General features: G+C 46.0%; 3 protein-coding genes across 5 annotated transcripts; 2 read left to right on the top strand and 1 right to left on the bottom strand.

Moving 5' to 3' along the window:
- Nucleotides 1-53: 53 nt before the first annotated feature.
- afg1la (AFG1 like ATPase a) lies at nt 54-3,665 on the bottom strand. Its single transcript, XM_053844567.1, has 13 exons — nt 3,416-3,665; nt 2,996-3,201; nt 2,871-2,922; nt 2,698-2,799; nt 2,398-2,528; nt 2,239-2,338; nt 2,029-2,087; nt 1,877-1,959; nt 1,742-1,812; nt 1,580-1,680; nt 1,353-1,493; nt 1,177-1,287; nt 54-729 (listed from the first exon to the last, which is right to left on the bottom strand). Exons 1-13 carry the CDS (start codon nt 3,543-3,545, stop codon nt 598-600), a joined length of 1,419 nt encoding a protein of 472 aa, XP_053700542.1. The 5' UTR covers nt 3,546-3,665; the 3' UTR covers nt 54-597.
- On the top strand, nt 3,054-10,507 carry LOC128747043 (sex comb on midleg-like protein 4). Of its 3 annotated transcripts, none has more exons than XM_053844570.1 (8): nt 3,054-3,262; nt 6,140-6,376; nt 6,548-6,677; nt 7,818-8,018; nt 8,089-8,247; nt 8,340-8,555; nt 8,620-8,768; nt 9,333-10,507. In XM_053844570.1, exons 2-8 carry the CDS (start codon nt 6,146-6,148, stop codon nt 9,456-9,458), a joined length of 1,212 nt encoding a protein of 403 aa, XP_053700545.1. In that variant the 5' UTR covers nt 3,054-3,262; nt 6,140-6,145; the 3' UTR covers nt 9,459-10,507. The 3 variants fall into 3 exon arrangements, with proteins under 3 accessions (XP_053700545.1, XP_053700544.1, XP_053700546.1); XM_053844569.1 differs by lacking the exon at nt 3,054-3,262 and adding an exon at nt 5,685-5,917 and having other exon boundaries at nt 9,333-10,505; XM_053844571.1 differs by lacking the exon at nt 3,054-3,262 and adding an exon at nt 5,686-5,917 and having other exon boundaries at nt 8,343-8,555; nt 9,333-10,505.
- A 2,179-nt stretch (nt 10,508-12,686) lies between these two features.
- Nucleotides 12,687-18,123, top strand: vsnl1b (visinin-like 1b). The gene is made up of 4 exons (XM_053844572.1): nt 12,687-13,013; nt 15,123-15,289; nt 15,368-15,583; nt 16,294-18,123. The coding sequence occupies exons 2-4, from the start codon at nt 15,128-15,130 to the stop codon at nt 16,489-16,491; spliced, it is 576 nt and encodes a 191-aa protein (XP_053700547.1). The 5' UTR covers nt 12,687-13,013; nt 15,123-15,127; the 3' UTR covers nt 16,492-18,123.
- The last annotated feature ends 1,195 nt before the right edge of the window (nt 18,124-19,318 follow it).

Below are 19,318 nucleotides of genomic sequence, written 5' to 3' on the forward strand. Positions count from 1 at the left end.
AGAGCCCCAGCTGTGTAACTGAGGTGGTAACACCAAACTATATACTTTTCTGGACACAAGCTAGGAGTTATCGGATGTTTTTGGAAGCCATCACCGCATGGGCAGCAGCAGCAGACGTGAAGAGGCCCAGCCACAGAAAGCAAATCATTCAGAACACTGGGGTGTTCCCAGGTCAGTCCCAGGGCCTCCACCCAGGTAGACACCTCCAGACAACCTCAGCAGTGAGAAAAGAGGCTTCAAACAAACGCCAGCAACTCTAGTTCCTTTAGAGCCCTCCAGCCAGTGGAGAGCGCCACCTGCTGGCTCAGTCGGAGAGACGCACCAAAATGAAAATCAGAACAGAAAGTTCAAGAGTCATTATAAAACCTTTAATAAAATCTCTCTTCCCAAGCTTTCTTTTAAAATGTCAAAAGTAAAGACATGACTGTTCTTCTGTGTTAACTGATCCATAAAGTGCAGCATCACAAAAGTTTCAAAAGGCTTTATGATCCAAATAAATAGTGCCTGTGCAATGTTTGTGTCACAGGAGGAGAGTGTCGGGCTCTGGTGGTCCACAGAAGGAGGACGAGTTCTCCAAGGATCCGTCTGGAGCAGCTCCTAGGACTTGAGGCTTCGATCCCCTTCTAGCCAGTATTCCTCCGTCTGCATCTCTGTGAGCCGAGAAACTGTCCTCTGGAAGGCAAACTTCTCCTCCTCCCCGCTGAAGATGGACAGACTGCTGGCTTCGTCCTGTGTTCAGAGTTCAGTTTATAACATTATAGTTTATGTAAACTTAAGATGTCTTTTCTGTCACTGTGAGGAAACTATTTCATTGAAACAAACCTACTTTCATTTTTAAAGTGCACCATTTTGCTAACACATATTTTGTTTAAAATTATCTTGAACTTATTCCTTCCGTGTGAGATAATGTTTGTTTTCCCGGTCGTAATATTTAATATTTTATGTTGTATTTTATTCTTTAGTATGCATCACCGTACCCTCAATAAAGACATGTGTCACTTGCATCTGTTTATTTTGAATTCTGTACTTAAATTATTATCTTTTCCTGTATTATATCATTGCACTCCATCTGTCCTTTTGTCTTCCCAACATCAAAATATGAATCTGTCAGTTGTCAATTTAGACAAAGCAGAAGACGGGAGCACCCATGTTGGACTTGTGTGTTTGACCTCTCACCCTCTTCAGCCCAAGGTCGTCCATGAGAATGTGGCCCTCGTCATGACTGTGGTCCCCGTCGTGGACGAAGATGTCCTCCAGCGGCTGGTCTGCCAGGATCACCACCCTCACCTGCAGCAGCGGAACATTCCCCAGGTTAGAGCGTGGAGTTGAGGGAGGGTGTCTCAGACGCTTGCCTTGTGGTCGTAGAGCGCATCCACCAGAGTGATGAGCCTTCTGGCCTGAGTCTTCTTATTGACCGTCAGCAGAGGAATGTGTCGGATGAAGATGGTGTCAAACAGCTGAGACATCTCCAGGTAGTCACTGGCCCCTAAAGGCTGGAAAAGATTCAGGGATCGATGACATCATAGATCCAGCATCACAGCGCATGAGGGGAAGTTCAGGATGACACAGCTGGACTCACTCTGTCACAGAGCTCCTCAAAGGTGCAGTCAGCGATGGTCCCACACGCCTTGTTCAAGCGGACTTTCCTGTTGTGGACGTTCAGGACTCTGGGCCGCGTTACTGCAAGTGAAGAACCATGAGCAGACGAGAAAGAAACTGCAGCGCTCGAGTCAGAACTCACTGTCGTTTTGCTTGAAGGCCAGCTCGTCGAACATCTTGTCCAGCGTCGCCTCCACATCCGGCTCACTGGACCTGCAGCACCAGCAAGTTGAACTACCAAAAAGTCAAGCACAGGAGCAGCTGAGTCTTCACTCACAGGAAATACAGCTTCCCAGCAGAAGGTCGGTTTCTTTTGCGGTAGTCAATTCCGGAATCCAATCGTAGTGTGTGGCAATATTTCTGTTGGAAAAATCTCAGTGTGTTAGTGGAACTCATTCTCCTGTCGGGTGTCTGGAGGAGCAACTTCACCTGTAAGACGGCGATAAACGGCACAAAGTTCACCCTCTGGAGTCCGTTCTTATACAAGTCTGCACAGAGAGCACATGCATGTGTGTTCTGAAGGACTAATAAAATTTTTAAAAACTTCCTTTTTGACTTAACGGTGGGCAGAAGCTGCTCTTGTGTGGGTGACCCTGGCAGGGTTCCACTCCAATGAACCTCTGAGCACCTGTCACTCACCTACAGGGGGTCGATTCGACGTGGCAACAACAACAACTCCATTTAAGAACAAGTTCTCGAAAAGCTGCTTCAGAATCATGGCATCTGCGATGTCAGTGACCTACACGGAGAAACAAACGTGAATAACAGAGATGCAGTCGAGATGAGAGGCGGAGCTACCTGGAACTCATCGAAACAAAGAAGGCAGGCCTCCTCGCTTATCTCCTCTGCCACCGGAGCAATGGGGTCGTAAGACTTGGCCATCTTCCCGGCTTTCCTCTTCGGCATGCTCTGCTTCAGTCGATGGATTCCTAGAATGACACCTTTCCTTAGTCACCAGATGGAGAAGGTGAGATGGAGGTGGCCTTTGGGCAAAGTCATGGAGGACATATGTTTAGACATGTAGAGAAGAAAGACTTTCTTGGACTGTTGCAGATGAAGAGGACAACAGTGGGGCTGAAGATAAACAAGTGTCCATACGTTTATGAACGTCCAGCATGAAACCGTGAAAGTGGACCCTCTTCTTCTTCTCCGTCTCGACATATGAATAAAACATGTCCATCACCATGGTCTTCCCGGTGCCTGGAAGAAACAGAGCCGTAAGATGTGTTGCCAGAAAACAGAGTTTAGCATTGGTGATTCATATCTCCTACCAACATCGCCGTAGATATAGTAGCCTTTTGGAGGTTTGGGTTTCGTGAACAGCTACAGCACAGAGGAGAGACACCAGAGAGTTGATGCACGGAACACACAGTCCATTGCTTTGAAGTCACGCTACCTTTGAGAAGAGCGACGTTGGAGTGTTGCTGTATCCTCGCAGTGTTTTGTGCAGCTTGTCCAGAGTCTCCAGCACCGCTTTCTGGTGTGCATCCTCCCGAAGTGTGCCGTCCTTAATCAGCCCACAATAATGATCCAGCGGTCCGCAGAACCGGGCTTCACCGACCACACTGTCCTCCGGTACCGGCTGGGCTTTCAACGAGAAACCTGAATTAAAAAAAAGGGCTGTGAACTCCAAGTGTACCAGCAGAAAGACCCACCCAAACCGGTAAGAACGCGTTTGCGATCGTTTAAAAGGTCGATTAAGAAGCGAATACTCAGCTACTGTCTCGAAATGCAGCGAAGCAGCCCGGCGGTTTTTCCTCCTTTCACGACCTCTGTTGGCTATTTCTGCAGAACATAGTCACGCGGAACACCTCACCTTGTCTGCGAAGGTTTGTCAAAGACCTCAGGAGGTTCCGAGGAGAATGTTGTTCCCACAGAAAACACCGAGAAGCTAAACAGGCTGAGGGTGACATTTTTACAAACACTGGCAAGCACGCCGCCATCATGGATTCAAATTCCGTCGCTACAACTTTATTCAAACGTCAACATGGACAGTACGAGTACGGTGGCCACCAACAGGGGGCGACATTTACGTAATTTTAGCCGATGTCAACATTCCCGTTGGTGTTAAGTCTTGTAACGAGAAACCTGCTGACGTCGGTGTAATCCGACAGAAAACACACGTGCATTCAGAAAGGTGAAACCAATGAGTCAACAACGTGCAGTTCATTTCTCGTATTTTAATATATAAAAATATGGCAATTTCCTCACACATTTACTGTCCTACAGAATTCAGGCTTACTCAATTTTCAAACGATGTGATGACTAAATACAATCCATGCAAGAGAATATCTTTACAGACTCATATTTTTGGCATTTTGTCAAACATCAGAGACAAACGTATTTTTCATATATCAAACTTACAATCCAAAGAAATTGACCTATTAATTACAAAACACCATTTTGGTTCAGATTGTTGACTTTGATTTGTAGCTCTTTTGTCTTGTTTCGTGGTTAAATAACAGCAAATGCGTAAATCACAATGTCACGTTGGAACTTTGATTTAGAATATCCAAATTGATAAACACATCAATCTCAGGGTTCTGTTCCTACAGTGGGGCAGAAATTGAACATTTTTACACTGAAGGCATTATTTTGGACATAAAAAACACATTAGAAAGAACATAACTAAAACCTGCACTAATGAAAACTACTGTCTTCCTGGACTCAGCCCTGCACAGAAATTGCTAATTCAGGAACTAATTTGTTCAGGTGTTTACAGTGGTACCTTGTTTTTTGAATGTCCCGGTATTCGAACAAATCGAAGTTTGAACAAAAATGTCGAGATTTTTTTGCTTCAGATTTCGAACGAAAATCCAGAACTCGAACACCCCCGAAAAAAGCTGGAAAAACATAACGTGCGTGGACCGATCACCTGACCCACACAGCGCTTTGTTATTGTGTGTAACGCAGCCTCTGTATGCAGATGTGTCCTGTTACCTACATTTACTGACTGTACAGTTACTTCGTTTATGACTTTGTCACAACCAAACTGCACAGAAGCGCACATTCAGAGCTGGACACGCACCCGGCACCTCTTCACTTCTGGAGAGACGTCACTCACTCGGCAACCCCTCCCACATGCAGCGGCCACACACATAGACGAACAGCGCACCTGCAGCAGACACTCTACATTCACTCCTACAAAAGCCTATTTTAAGGCTTGGAGCGCATTATTTCTTTTTCCATTCATTGTAATGGGAAAAATCCATTCAGATTTCGCTTCTCGGACGGCCGTCTGGAACGGAATGTGGTCGAGAACCGAGGTACCACTGTATTTCCAAAAGTAAAACCCTGAGAATCAGAACAGTAATTCTGATGGTGTAATATAAAGAACATTAGGAATACAACATTTTAAAATGGGTCTTTCAAGCCAGCTGCTGAGTGGTGAGCTGGGACATCAGAAGACCCGGAGTAGAGTAGCTTCTCATCGTCGAATGAGGTGGTTCACGTACTTGGGTGGGCAGACCCAAGTTCTGGTGTGTCTATTACCAGCTGTTGTTGTCACACCAAGTGATTGAGAAAATATTTATAGTGGCACCAACTGAGTTGTTTTTTATTATTGAAATGCGTTGCTTTTTTGTTCTGTTTTTTATCTGCATTCACAAAAGGCCTGACTTCAGTCAGGTGGGATGATAACAAAGTGAGAACTGATGAGGTGGGATGGAAGAGAAGGATTTCTGCAGAATTACTCTGCTCTCCTAACAAGCCGGAGCAATTCTGGCCTAATTATAACCAAGCATCACTGAAGCTGGAGTTACAGACAAAACATGGGAGGGTGCTGCCAGGCTTACAGGCTTGTTGCCATGACGACAGAGGAGCCCTTCTTCAGTGCTGTCTCTCTTAAGCACACACACTGTCACTGTCTATCCCTGCTGCACACACACACACACACACACACACACACACACACACACACACACAGACACCGTACAGATGAGATGAAAGAAAACCATCTCCGTACGACCGGACGGTTTAGTTTCCAATGGTCCACCTGCAGAGACCACACTAGTTCCTCACACAGTGCGTTTCCAGAAGCCCTTCTCCTCTTAGAGGAACGCCGTCATCATAGTGGCAATACATAGCTGGGTAGCCATGGTGAGGCCGGCCCCCCTCCCCCTCCCGCCGCCGCTGCTGAATGCATTAGTCTAATGAGATGTCTGCAGCCTCTGTGCCTCAGCAGCAGCAGCAGCGGCGGCAGCTAACAGGACGAACGGCGCAAGAACAACATGGCTCTCTGTGATCTGTGAGGAAATATAGCAGTTTGTTTTGGGAGACAAAGAGGGGACCTTTTGTTGTCCGCAGCAGAAGACAGCAGGTAACAGAAGCTCCTCTCTCGTGGCTTTATTGTCTGTAACAGGATGCTGTTTCCTCCTCTACCAATGCTTGGCTTTTGTCTTTTATAAATCCTCCTGTGCTGAAACGTCGCATTGCTCATTTGGGATGCTGTGCAGCCTTTTGCCCGCCGCTCACAGCGACCAGCACAGAAGTCAGGATGCAGATGGGGTCACCTAAGTGCACGTTTTTTTTGTCTCCCCAGCTCCAAATGAGTTTACCTGCAGCATCGGTGCAGAAGTCGGACAGCAACAACAGTGAAATGCAATCAGCTGCAGTGGCGCCCTCTTTCCTGCCCAGCCAGTCGGGGAAGATACCCGGCAGGAAGAGAGGGAGACCCCCACTTCGGAATGTGCCCAAGATGGACTTCTCCAGCCGGTACCCTGACTCACTCCCGCCACTCAAAGTGCCCAAGAAGAGGGGCAGAAAGCCAGGATTCAAGGTCAGTGGGGTGAGGGGGGGGCGTCTTTAAAAATGCATGTGTACACAGACTCACAGGCTCCTGGCACATTATACCCGAAGATGGAATATACAGGAGCGTTCAGAGGCTGCTCTGTCCTAACAGGAAGTGGCATGCAAAACTTGACACTGAATTCTCCTCACTGTCCTGCAGCTCAAGCCCAGGATGGTGATGACGCCTCTGGCGATCTCTCCACCCAGCAGCACCCCAGAACCCGACATGAGCTCCATTCCCCAGGACGCCGCCACCGTCCCCCACTCTGCCACCCCCCAGGTGCTCACAGGTAAAGAGATGACCAGGGGCAGGGCTTCCTTCCCTACAAAATTATGCTCAACATTCACCAACCTCCTAAAGCATACAACAAGGTCGTAAACGTGTATGAGTAAAAAAAAGCAGAATATTAACCCTGAATATTTGCATTAGCACAGTAATCGCTAGTTACATTTATCTCACAAATGTATTGTTTGCAAGACTCAAAAATAAAACAAGACAAATATAAAGCATAAGTCAAGCTCCACTTCCTGTTACACAGATCTATAAATAAAACCTATTGATGCATGACACTCAGCTATTGTTTTCCAAATGAATAAAGTTTACTGTTCGAGACAGGACAAACAGTGCTGTTATAACTGTCTTCATATCTGGACTCTCACTTTTAATCTTTTAAACTCAGTGTCGACCTTATTCTGCTGCACTTGAGTAAATGAGGGAAAGTGTCTTCAGCTCAGTGGTTTTGGAATGATCATGAAAACAGTTGAATATTGTCAGGACGTTTAGAAAGTTAGCCAATGAAAGCAGGGAAACTGAAGTCAACTGCTCCACCACTGAAACACATTCCACCATGTTGGGTTTTGTAGTCTGATCTAATGTCCCCCATAAAATATACTTGTCATGAAAACTGCAGGTAAAAGAACCAGAGCTTTGTTTGACTCCCCAGCCTGTGAGAGGACGACAGCAGTGTGTGACGCTACTTACAGGTGCAGATTTAACAGCAACAAACACGAACCATTCAGTCTGTGAAATTGTTGAAGCGGCTGCTACTAGGTTAAAGACAAGAGCAAACAGTCTTTAAATGAGTGCTCATGAGTGCTGCCCTCAGCTTCTCAAGCAGTGGGGTTCCACAGAAACCACTGAAACTAAAGAGGCGTCTCAGAGCTTGTCTCAGCACTGGGAAGGACCTGAGAGAATGTCAGACCAGCACACAGGACAAGAGCCATTAGGAGCTGTAAATCAGTCAAAGCGTTTCTGGACCGTAGTGCAAGCTAATGTGGCCGCCAGTGTAAAGGAGTGCCTCACTGTGGTCAGATCTTGGGGTCATAAAAAGCAGAACATAAAAGTGTTCTGGGGTTAAGGTTGTGACAGGTAGGAGCATCGTGCCAAAGACAGGAGAGACCATAACGCCGTGTCTCCTGTGTCCACTCAGTCTGCATCTACATCAACAAGCAGGCCAACACCGGCCCCAACCTGGACAGGAAGAAGATCCAGCAGCTCCCGGACCACTTCGGGCCCGACCGGCCCTCGGTGGTCCTGCAGCAGGCGGTTCAAGGCTGCATCGACAGCGCCTATCACCAGAAAACTGTCTTCACGCTCCTCACTCAGGGCTACGGCGGCGAAAAAATATCAGGTACCATCAAAGTTGGGCCGAACCACCTGAAGCTCCACACGCTGACGTGTCCCTGTTTTGACTCCTGAAGCGACGTTTGACGGGAAGCAGCACCTTCTCAGCCTCCCCGTGGTGAACAGCATCGACTACGTGCTCCGCTTCCTGAAGAAACTGTGTCGCAGCCTGCACTGCGAGAACCTCTTCAGCGATCAGCCCATTACTCAGCACAGCAGCTCCTACCACTCAGACGGTACTCGTCCATCTGGCCTCCTAATGATATAACCTGATTGTTTGGGATTGAATTTCCAGGTTGACTGATGGGCGCCTCACTCTTTGCCTCAGCAGAAACATCTCGGGCAGAAGACTATCATTTAGAGCAGACGGAGGGCAAACGCTACTCTGTAGATGCTGGGGAGACCACTTACAGCTCCATCAGCTCCTCCTACTCCCCAAAGTCATACGGATTCCGGTCCTCACAGCAGTTCTCCAGCAGCTCGGCCTCCATGTGTCGGCAGGCGTCGACCAGCCCCAACACGTTCAGCGACACCAACAGGACAGGTACGGCAGCTTCAACAGCCTCACAGAACACATGAAGAATGAGAGATTGACTCTCTTCATCCAGGAGGCTACAACGCGTCTCCAGAGTCGCAGGAGTCCAAAGCTCCCGCCAATAAGAACCCATCAACGTGGTCTGTTGATGATGTGGTGTGGTTCGTCCGGGAGGCCGACCCCAACGCTCTGGCTCCACACGCCGAAATCTTTCGGAAACATGTGAGTCAGACTCCTTCCTGCTCTTGGTTCTAAAATTTCCCTCACAACAGAAAAACAAAACTGAGAAGCAGAGTCAGGAGCTGCTTTCTATTGCAGTGTTTTATGCTCACACGAGCTTCTTCTTCTCAAATCAATAATGCTATTGTTTGTAGCCACAGTTACGACTGTCGCGCTGAATCCTTCCGTCCAAGTGAGTTTCCGGGCCAGTTGTTGAGCACAGGTCACTTCACCATAGTTCACTATGAGAACTAAGATACACAAGGCTGAAGGCACATGTTCATTTCCAGCACCACATTTGTTGGATCTGATGCTTTCCATCCAGGTTTTTAGCGAGGAGGGCGTCTGGGCGTCTGCAAAACATGATTCTCGACAGTATCTTGGCCACCAGATGCCGCCATATACCAGTGTAATTTGGCGGCCAAGGTACAGTCGAGAATCGGGAGTCAATTTTTTTCATGTTTTGCAGACGCCCAGATGCCCTCCTAGCTAAAAGCCTGTTTGAATCGACTGCGTTGCTCCTCAGACTGAGATCAGTTCCATGACGGTTTTCCCTCCCTTCCCTAGGAGATCGACGGGAACGCGTTGTTGCTGCTCAAGAGCGACATGATCATCAAGTACCTGGGACTGAAGCTGGGACCGGCCTTGAAGCTCTGCTTTCACATCGACAAACTAAAGCAGGCCAAGTTTTGAACATCACCATGACGTCTCACATCACGATCAGCCCTTTCTCCTGTCTGGGATTATAATCTTCCACATCATAACAGGTTCCATCACTGGACGGCACATGGGTCTGAAATGATTGTAGTTCACGACGGAAATAAGCTTCAAAAATGCTTGTTTATCACACGTTTTTTATTCAGGAAAAGACTGTCTTTTTGTTTATTTTTTATATAAAAAGCCAGCTGGCGGAAAGTGATGACATCACTCCTCACACACACCTCATCTGAAAACACAACTGGAAATTAGACTCTATTTTTATTGTTTTTTAACTCATGTTTTTAAAGGAGACTCCTTCTGCGACTGCACAATATCCTCATATCTGTCAACATATCTTCAAGAGTAGCCTCTGCCAGTAAACAGGAACTTCAAAACACTATTCTAATATTGGATTGCAGTCGACGAACATGATGGTGTTTGCTCACCTAAAACTCTCTCATAAATGCACGGGAAAACCAGCACATGAAACTTTTCAGCTGTTCGACACTGTAATCATAGTTTACTGGACTTTAAGTACAGTCTTTTTTTGGGAAATTTCACACACAAATGACGTTTTTGATGTGTGTGATTGGTGTATTAATATGCAAGATTGTTCAACACTTCAACAGACATTGTTTTTTGCTTGAGGAGAGCGAGGTTTCACAACACTCTGCTTTTGTAGACCGACCTGGTGTTTAATCTATTAACCTCTGTAAGTGAATGCTGCTGACATGTAAGCCATTTCTATAGTCAAACTCAAGCTGCAGTGTTTTTATTTTGGTATTCTCCAGAGGTCTGGAGAACACTGAGGTAATCTGCTCCGGTGCTAAAGTTCTATACGTATTTAAATGTTGGCTTTTGTGTTTGTGATCTGAAGTGTATCTTGTACTGTACGTGACTATCCAATCAATAAAATCAATTGAGAGTTTCCTGCGTTCTATTGTTGTTTATTTTGAGAGCTGCTGAGACTTTTGAATGGTATTTTAGATGTGGTGCTTCAAGGGGCCTGAAGCTGCTCCTTCTGAGCTTATAAAGTGATACTGATACAAGTGGGTCACTATGATGAGTTTCTTCTCTTCTTTCTGGTTGATTTAGATGTCTCGCCCTTGGCCACGCCTACTCTGCTGTGGTTGGTCGTGTCAGCGCCTGCATGTGTCGCCAACATCCCCACCCAATTTGGTACCTAAAGAACGTGTCAATCACATGTGAGCACCACAGTGTCCTCTTCTCCCTCCTGAGGAACTAAGGTGCACCACATTGAGGACAGCAGGCTCCACAGCGCTGACCTCACCAGGCCATGCAGGGTATTTCAAGTCTACATGGCTTTCTTCCTGGGACACCAAGTCCAAAAACATATGACCAGAAATAGCCTGCAGGTGTGTCCAAGGACCTGAGATAGACTCCACTTCATGGCAGAAAATGAATGGCAAGCTAGAGGCATCAAACTCGGGTCAACACTCGTCCTTTAGCTCGGTTCTGACCAGAATTTTGGGGGAAATAATGATCAAAATGAGGATCTTGTAGGTGCAAATCAGCCCACACCGTTGTTCTCAGACTTCATGACGGGACACTGGATTACCTTTTCCAAACTACAGTATGTTTGCCATTTAAATATGGGGGATTGTTGTAGTAGAGACCCAGAGCAGCGCTTACAGCAGAGGTGTGCAATTCAATTTCCTTTACTCTATTGTGACGGTTGAGAAGGGCTGTCAAACCGGACGGTAAGAGAAAATTGAAAATAAAAATCAAGTGATGACATCAGGTATGATTATGAAATTACACTTTAAAATGCAGATATGTAAGCTTGTTGTGTTTTATTTAATTTATACCACATATGATTAGTTACTTTCTCGGTGTACCTCATGCATTTCAAAATCTACTTTCAATTCTGATGTATTTTAAGAGACAAGAAATACTCCTAAAATATTTTTTTTAAATCATCAAACAAGAAAGTTACGTTTCATTTGCATCATAATGAACAAAAAAAAACAATGGACAAGACTAAAATGTCAGAGACAACAGCAATGTCAGTTTTATAGTTTTACTACAGGAGGGCCACATAAATACAGTCAAAGGGCCGCACTTTACTCAGGTCTGGCATACAGAGACGGAGACCAAACCTAGTACAGAGCTAACTCACTAGTTTGTTCCAATGAAAGCATTTCAGTTCTTAATCTATGATGAAAAGGTGACTGCACTTTCTGGCAGGAAGAAATACACGTGTGTGACTGCATCACTAACAGACTTCCCTGTTTTGGATTCAGTTTCGACTCGGTCTCAGATTGGTGATGTCCACAACATCGCTAGCTGGTAGCATGAAGAAGAGGCAGCTCAGAGCAACAGCACTTCCAGGAACCTCTCATTTTGTACACATCACCCCTTTACAGCTGCCCTGCTTTCTTTAAAGGCAAGTCTTTACTGGTGTAATTGGTGATATTTGATGGGTTTATTTGTCTTTATTTTGGCATATTTCTAAAAAGAAAAAGACGGAAAAAAACATTAAAATCGATTCTCAGAGCAAAACCTTGAACTGAAGCTTGGATTCACCAAACAAACAAACAAAGTATCCATCTTGTGTTCTATCTTCTATTTAATAGAAACATAAAATGAATGATTGATGATTTTCAAAAATATTCACCAGATTTCATCCTTTTTGTCGTTTTTTTTTATGGTTCAATATTGCGGGACATTTGTCTAGATGGAGGGATTTATTAAAATATGTATTGTCTTAAAAGTGCAGAGGAGGATAAAGGTGCCTTCTTCAGGAGAGCTGCGCCACAAAGGATCATTTGTTGCATTTGTCAAAAGGTTTCTTCCTTATTAAGCAGCACAGTCATGTATATATATTGGATGTACCGGTCGTTTCAAGGGAGTAGGGCTCAAACAAGTCAAGTAAATCAAGTGGATCAAGTTTAGTGCTTTTAGTTATGGGACTGAGAAGCTGACAGTAGCTGAATCTCATCAGTGTTTGGGCTGGGGACTTCCTTGTGAGTGCAGATCCACAAGCTACTCAACCTCTCAGGTGGGGCGAATGGCCAATGAAATCTGATCAATGGCCACAAACGGCCCCCAGACCGGACCTTTGAGGTGACGGGTGTCAACATTTTTGATTCCACGCCCACCGTGGTCGCGGTTCGACTAATTAATGGGGCCTCGTTTAATATCCTTTTTATTATTCCCTCAGAAGTGAAACAAATCCCAGTCACGTCACCCACGGCTTCGAGCACTGACCCGACGAGGGGTCCGGTGAAGAGACGCAGGTCCAGTGGAAGCAGTCAACTCGTGCTCTGGCTGTGATGCGCACCGGTGACGCGCTCCTGAAGTGGCGTAACCACAGACTGGCGTGGGATCTTTCCCTGCTGCACCTCCGCTGGAATCACGTCAGGATCCTCCACAGTCCTCACTAGCAGGTGTTAGTTTTTCTGTTTCCCGGAGGATTGCCAGCGCGGAGAATAATCCCATTTTGACGAGCGCTTCCATCGGAAGGCGGGGTTTTCTCTTGCAGGAAACAGATTTATTACGACTGAGAAATAGAAGCTGGGCTATAAGGTAAGACGTGATCTTAAAAATCTAACCACATCATTTGACAGCGTTTGTTCGTTTATCGGCGCAAACGAGCACATGCGCATGATGAAGCACCTCGAGCTGGAGCCTCGTCTTTGCTTTTCTGCGTGAGAAAAGCCAGAGTCACGGCGAGATTTGACGCTTTTCGGTCGTGTGCGCGCGGAGGATGAGGCGCTGCGTCGTTTCCATCGGAATGCAGCAGCCACTCAGCCTGACTGGCAGATGGCATCGCTGACAACGTGGCTCTAAATGGCCCTTTTTCGCACCGTCTAATCCGTAAATCCTTAATTTAGGAGCATGTGCGCAATGTGCGCCCCCGACACCGCAGTCGGTTGACATGGATCGACGCCCCGTGAGACAATCCCGTTATGTCTTGGGCACAAAAACGATCTCCTCAAGGTCATTGTGTGTCTGACGGACGTCATGAAGCAGGCGCCTGTTCCTCCGCACACGAGCGGCAGGGCACATGGATGCGCATTAGACGCGGCGCTTTGCGCTGGTTTGGGCTGCAGCCGCACATTTGTGCAGCTTGTTGTGAAGGCCCGAGCCAATGCAGTGCTCTGACTGGAGGAGCTGCTGTCATGCTGCAGAGAAGTGGACCATATGTTTGGTCTCCAGCGGTGAACCTCCCCACAACAGTCACATTTGTTAAGTGCTGCATTGTCAATTGACGCATTCCTGCCCACTTGGTGTCATTTGCTTCGCCATGAGTCAATAATTGATGGAGCTCCCGGAGTGTGGATTGTGGATTTCTAGAAGATCCAGATTACACAACTGGCCCGTGGATCCACTGCAGCAGTACAACTCTGTTGTCATTGTCAGGTTATAGGACAGCGCTCACAGTGGAAACTTGATAGGCACCGATCGAACATGCACCGGCATTGATGATCCAGGTCAGGCTGCCCAGCGTGCCACAAACGCACCAGAAATAGAATCCAGAGCAGTCAGGCTGCAGACAACACACGCTGCTGGCCTCTGAAAACAACCATTCATTCTCTCAGCTCGCAGACAGAGCCTGTCCCAGCTGCCGGGGGCCGAGGCAGGGGACACCCTGGATAGGAGCCCAGCCAATCTGACAGACACCCACTTGACACCTTCAACAATTTAGAGGCCCGGATTAACCCATGTGCGTTTCAGACTGAGGGAGGGAAATCACGACTTGAAATTAATCTTTGACCTTCCACCTCAAGTGACTTCCAGTAGAAGCGTGACCACTGAGTGCACAAGGCAGGGAGCAACACTGCACTGTTCAGCGTGGTCCACATGTGCGTTCGGATTTGAGAAGCTTGAGAAACTTCAGGAAACATGGATAGCTATAAAAGTGTCAACCCAATAAACCAAACAAAAGAAACGGCATGACTAAATCACTTCCTGACAAGTTGAACTGCTGCTCCTCCACATCGTGAGAAGGCTGCAGTAGTGTCTTGTCAGGACACTTCCTGGATACCTCCCTAGTAGTAGGAGCAGGAGACCCAGAACACTCTGCAGAGAGTTCCTCTCTCTGTAAACCTGGGGAGGCAGAGTGGGCTTTCCTTCAGCTGCTGCCACCACGACCTGACCATGGTGACGCTAGTGAGACCGTATGGGAGCAACATGAACTGCTCCTATGTCAGTTTCCTCCAGCCAGTCTAGAAGAAATGAGTCCATCAGAGGGAGAAGTTTGGAGACAAAGTTAGGGAGGACGGATGGTTTGGACACGTGGCGAGGAGAGACAGAGTTGGACCAGGAATGTTGGGGATTGGGGGAGGGGGAGGACTTCCTGTGGCAACGGTGATTTAAAAGAAGAGGAGTGCTTGAATCTAATTCCTCAATTGATGAAGAAGAGCTGCCTAGTTTCACTAGTTTCACTGTCCTTGAGGAGGACAATCTCACACTGCGATGCCTGAGTTTAATCCTGGCTCTGCAGTAGAGGTGGAGCAAACCAGTGCCATGCCTACCAACCATTTCAACTGTGGACATCATAATCGTGGCTAAAATACTAAATTTTATCCACAAATTGTGGTTTTCTGACCAGGATCTTGTAGCCCGCTCTCACTCATGCTTGGCCTCTCAAGCGTAAGTAAGCAAACTCCCCATGTGTATGTGCTCCGACAGGAATCATGGGAAAGCAGAACAGCAAGCTGACTCCTGAGGTGATGGAGGACCTGGTGAAGAACACAGAGTTTAATGAGCACGAGCTGAAGCAGTGGTATAAGGGCTTCCTGAAGGACTGTCCTACTGGACGGCTGAACCTGGAGGAGTTCCAGCAGCTTTATGTCAAGGTGTGTGCAGAACCTCCGCAGCCGGACTGAGTTACTGAACAGGAAAAGGCTTTAAAAACACTGTTTTCCACCTCGCAGTTTTTCCCCTACGGCGATGCATCCAAGTTTGCACAGCACGCCTTCAGGACCTTCGACAAAAACGGAGACGGGACCATCGACTTCCGAGAGTTCATCTGTGCTCTGTCCATTACATCGCGCGGGAGCTTTGAGCAGAAGCTCAACTGGGCTTTCAACATGTACGACCTGGACGGTGACGGCAAAATCACCAGAGTGGAGATGCTGGAGATCATCGAGGTGAGCGATGACGTGGACTTTAGCAGGTCTAACTAAGTCCAGTCAGGCTCGAGCTATTGAGTCATTCAGAGCGTGGACGAGTGTGTTGGGTGGAGCAGAGCCTGATCAGATGAGCTTTTCACTTTCAGAGATGAGAGTTTGCTTCATGATAGACTCTCAGTAGAAATGGCCCCAGGACACCTGCAGTGTGGTGCCATGAGAGGACAGGACCAGTGACCGGGTCAGGGCTGGCACTTGTGAAACAAGGCACCATCCCAGAGAGGTGTCACTGCTTAGACTGAAGCAGAAACAGAAATAAAGCAAAAGAGATTTATGATTTATGGAGGAAGAGCAACACGGTTATAAAGTTACCGCAGGTTTAGTGACGTAAACATGCTCAGACTCCTCCGTGACGTGCTCACTGTCTCGACCTGCAGAACTGAACTGTGAGAAGTTTGATAGCTGGAGGAGTTCCTCAGGCTGCTGGAGCTGTACGTCAGTAGGAGCAGCCTGTCATGCCTCTCTGCAGCAGATGACATTGTGCAGAGGGAGGCTGGCATTGATCAGGAACTAAATGTCGCACTAAAATTCAGACTTTTGCTTCCTTCTCCTACGTGTTTAGATCCTGATCACGACAGGAAAAGTGATCTAAAACAAAGTACATTTCTGACGGCAGTTAAGGTTTGAGTGGTAAAGCCCCACACTCGTCATGTTGCCCGTCTCGCCTGCAGGCCATCTACAAAATGGTGGGCACCGTGATCATGATGAAGATGAACGAGGACGGCCTGACACCGGAGCAGAGGGTGGACAAGATCTTCAGCAAAATGGATAAGAACAACGACGACCAGATCTCATTGGATGAGTTCAAAGAGGCGGCGAAGAGCGACCCGTCCATCGTGCTGCTGTTGCAGTGTGACATGCAGAAGTGAGCGGCGCCGCGGCGGCTCACCCGTCTCCCCGTCTGTATCCACACACTCTGGACTGCAGCACTTGTTTTACTGTCTCATTAGGTTCTCTGCCATTTCCACAGGAAAAAAAAAACAATGCTTGGACTATTTTTAAATGGACTCGCTTCTTGTGGTTGTATGCATGAGAATGTATAATGCTGAATAATTTTGAATATAGCTATAATATATCATACATTTCTATTTAAAAGAGAACATGCCAACGTGATTTGTGCACCGTAACCCTATACATTCCCATTCTACCGTAGCTTGTATATCAGTGGAGCACAGCATTGTTCCTGCAGTGTTTAGGATCCCCGGTGTTCACTGCTGCAACCACCGTAAGCTTTACATGATAGTAAGAAAACAATAATTCCTATGATAATTGTAAACGTCTCTACTATCCAGCCTTGTAGAGCGGCTCCTGTCTGTTCCAGATGTTCTCACAGGACGGAACCAAGCGGAATAGGTTCTTTGCATGCAGATATTATGTGTCAAAAATATTATCTCTTACCTTTTGCATCTTTAGGTGGTTATAAAAGAGAAACCCTTCCTGAGAACTTCATTTAGTATTGTTGCATGGGATGTACAGTGTGTGCTCATCTGTTCACTCAATGTGGGAGCATGCTTCCGTTCATGAAATACACGTCAGCGTTTGGGGAGGGTGGGTTGCAGTCACATGGTACTCTCAGAGGAACCAGCGTTTGCATAAACTTTCAAATATATTTTGCTTCAGGAACGAGTAGAAATATATTGATGAAGCACCTTATGATTTTATTGCACTGCAGCCATGTAATCCAGTAGAGGGCAGAGTCATTCTACACGGCACTCGCTACTCACAGCGAGGGAAAATTGGCGTCACTTTTCAGGCGGCTTATTCCATTTAGACCCCAATAACTCCGCGGAGAACATATCGACGTGTTTACAGAACTTAAGAGCACTGCAAACGAATCACACTTTTCGAATCGCGACCTTGACGGGCGCTCTAACTCCAAAGCAGCAAAAAAAAACAAAACACACACACAAAAAAGACTGACATGTTTACTGAAGCCAGTGCATTCCTACTCTTTTGTAAAGAAGCGTTTCTATTGACGAGTCTCATCCATTCCATTCTATTTAACGTTGAGGAAGCGGAGAAGCAAACGATTGAAACTCAAACAGAGCATATTAGAGAGAAAGGCCGCCCGGTTCTGTGGGGAATGTTTTGCTTTTTAAAGCTATGCACTGACAAAAGTGGAGAAGCTTTCCATGGTTATGTATCCACCAAGGTTCTGCTTATCTGTGTTGCTACAGTATATTATTAAGTCACCATCTCTGTCAGGTAAATGTTTCTACCCAGAAAAATAAATCATTACAAGACTCTTTTATACACGTGTCACACCCAAAATGGAGATAAAATGTAGAACCAGGGTTTTCCAAAGCATTGGAAAATGAAGTTTGGCAATATTCCGGCTTTTATCTCTCACTTGTTTTCATATTGTAAAATGGAGCCCAAACTGAAATAGCGCTGTTATCTTCTGCTGCCAACAGTGAAGTATGAAGGTCTTGTTTACATTATTAACATGGACATTGAAGATCACTAAACCTGCATTAAAGCACTGATGTGTTAAAGACTTGCACGCTTGTCAGCTATCTCTTTCATGAATGGAAAAATACAGGATCCTGATGCTTTTGGTTTTAAACTTTCCACCGAACATTCAAAGGTTCTGGAGCAGGCGGAAGGCAGTCCTGATCTCTGGTGCTTTGGAGGGTGAGGGTAAAAGAAATCACGGTTTTTAAAGAAAATCTTGTGTGTTGGATGTCACAAGTTGGTTCTATGTAGAAGAGTCATCTTCAGATTGAGATCAGGACGGTTTCCTCGCCACTCGCAACCTTTGATGTTTATTTAGAGGTAAGGTTTATGGATGATCCAGGACCAATTAAAGCTAAAAATAAAAATGAAAATGTTTGCAACATGGTGAGTATGGAGAGAGCCCAGCTCAAAATAGAATTGACTGTATAGTTTTGCATATCTTGATAAACCCTTCCACCCAACATGACAACATTAAAACCTCGGTAATACATCAGTGAGGAGGTAGTATCCGAGCAAACTCACCTCAGATGTGGACAGTAAGACCACAGCATTTCCGTTCACCGTCACCTTTGGACGTTCATCGCTGCATAGGTGATACTCACACAAGCAAGTCCCTGTAAGATTATTATAAGCAGAGAGAGAACACTACTTCAGTGCAACGGAATCAAATCAAATGTCATTATTTTGACATGATCATTCATCACAATTCAATGTTTCTGAAATAATGAGGCTCCTGGGTGCAAAGACTGACCAGTGCTGCGGATAAAATATAAGGCAATAGAGCGGCAATTTAAAGAATTAAAAAAATGTTTCAGGTGACATTTTCTACTGTCACTGTATATGTCTGAGCTATTATTCCAGAGAATGAGTCTAACAAAGGTGTCATGCTCTGCAAATATGTACAAGACAGTTAATGCATTTAACATAACAACAAGTATTTTTAGGTTTCGAAAGTTATCATGCATTTAAAAACATGTGTAATCTAATAACACATGCGTTTCTTACCGAGTTATATGATGAAAACAATGGAGAAATGAATATCATCACTAAAACGGCACTTTTAAAATTCCATTTTGTCTTCCAAAGTGGCGTTATTTCATCGAACCTGATAGCGTCTATATGATTTTTTTTTAAAACGCCGAAAATGAAAAATAAAAGTTTAGCAATCAAAACCTTTAAATAACCTGTTGACGATGACGCAATTCCACTTCCTGCCATAGTTAGCGGAACACCTGACAG

Source organism: Synchiropus splendidus, chromosome 16 (genome assembly GCF_027744825.2).
Source record: "Synchiropus splendidus isolate RoL2022-P1 chromosome 16, RoL_Sspl_1.0, whole genome shotgun sequence".
In the NCBI taxonomy this organism is placed as follows: Eukaryota; Metazoa; Chordata; class Actinopteri; order Syngnathiformes; family Callionymidae; genus Synchiropus; species Synchiropus splendidus.

Bases quoted from the DNA above. Each gene is read 5' to 3' on its own strand.
- afg1la (XM_053844567.1), bottom strand. From the start codon at position 3,545: ATGATGGCGGCGTGCTTGCCAGTGTTTGTAAAAATGTCACCCTCAGCC. The intron at 3,202-3,415 runs GTGAGGTGTTCC...TTTTTAATTCAG, and splicing joins GACAAACCTTCGCAGACAAG to GTTTCTCGTTGAAAGCCCAG. The intron at 2,529-2,697 runs GTATGGACACTT...GTGTCATTCTAG, and splicing joins CATGCTGGACGTTCATAAAC to GAATCCATCGACTGAAGCAG.
- LOC128747043 (XM_053844570.1), top strand. From the start codon at position 6,146: ATGAGTTTACCTGCAGCATCGGTGCAGAAGTCGGACAGCAACAACAGT. The intron at 8,248-8,339 runs GTACTCGTCCAT...TCTTTGCCTCAG, and splicing joins CAGCTCCTACCACTCAGACG to CAGAAACATCTCGGGCAGAA. The intron at 8,769-9,332 runs GTGAGTCAGACT...TCCCTTCCCTAG, and splicing joins CCGAAATCTTTCGGAAACAT to GAGATCGACGGGAACGCGTT.
- vsnl1b (XM_053844572.1), top strand. From the start codon at position 15,128: ATGGGAAAGCAGAACAGCAAGCTGACTCCTGAGGTGATGGAGGACCTG. The intron at 15,290-15,367 runs GTGTGTGCAGAA...TCCACCTCGCAG, and splicing joins TCCAGCAGCTTTATGTCAAG to TTTTTCCCCTACGGCGATGC. The intron at 15,584-16,293 runs GTGAGCGATGAC...TCTCGCCTGCAG, and splicing joins AGATGCTGGAGATCATCGAG to GCCATCTACAAAATGGTGGG.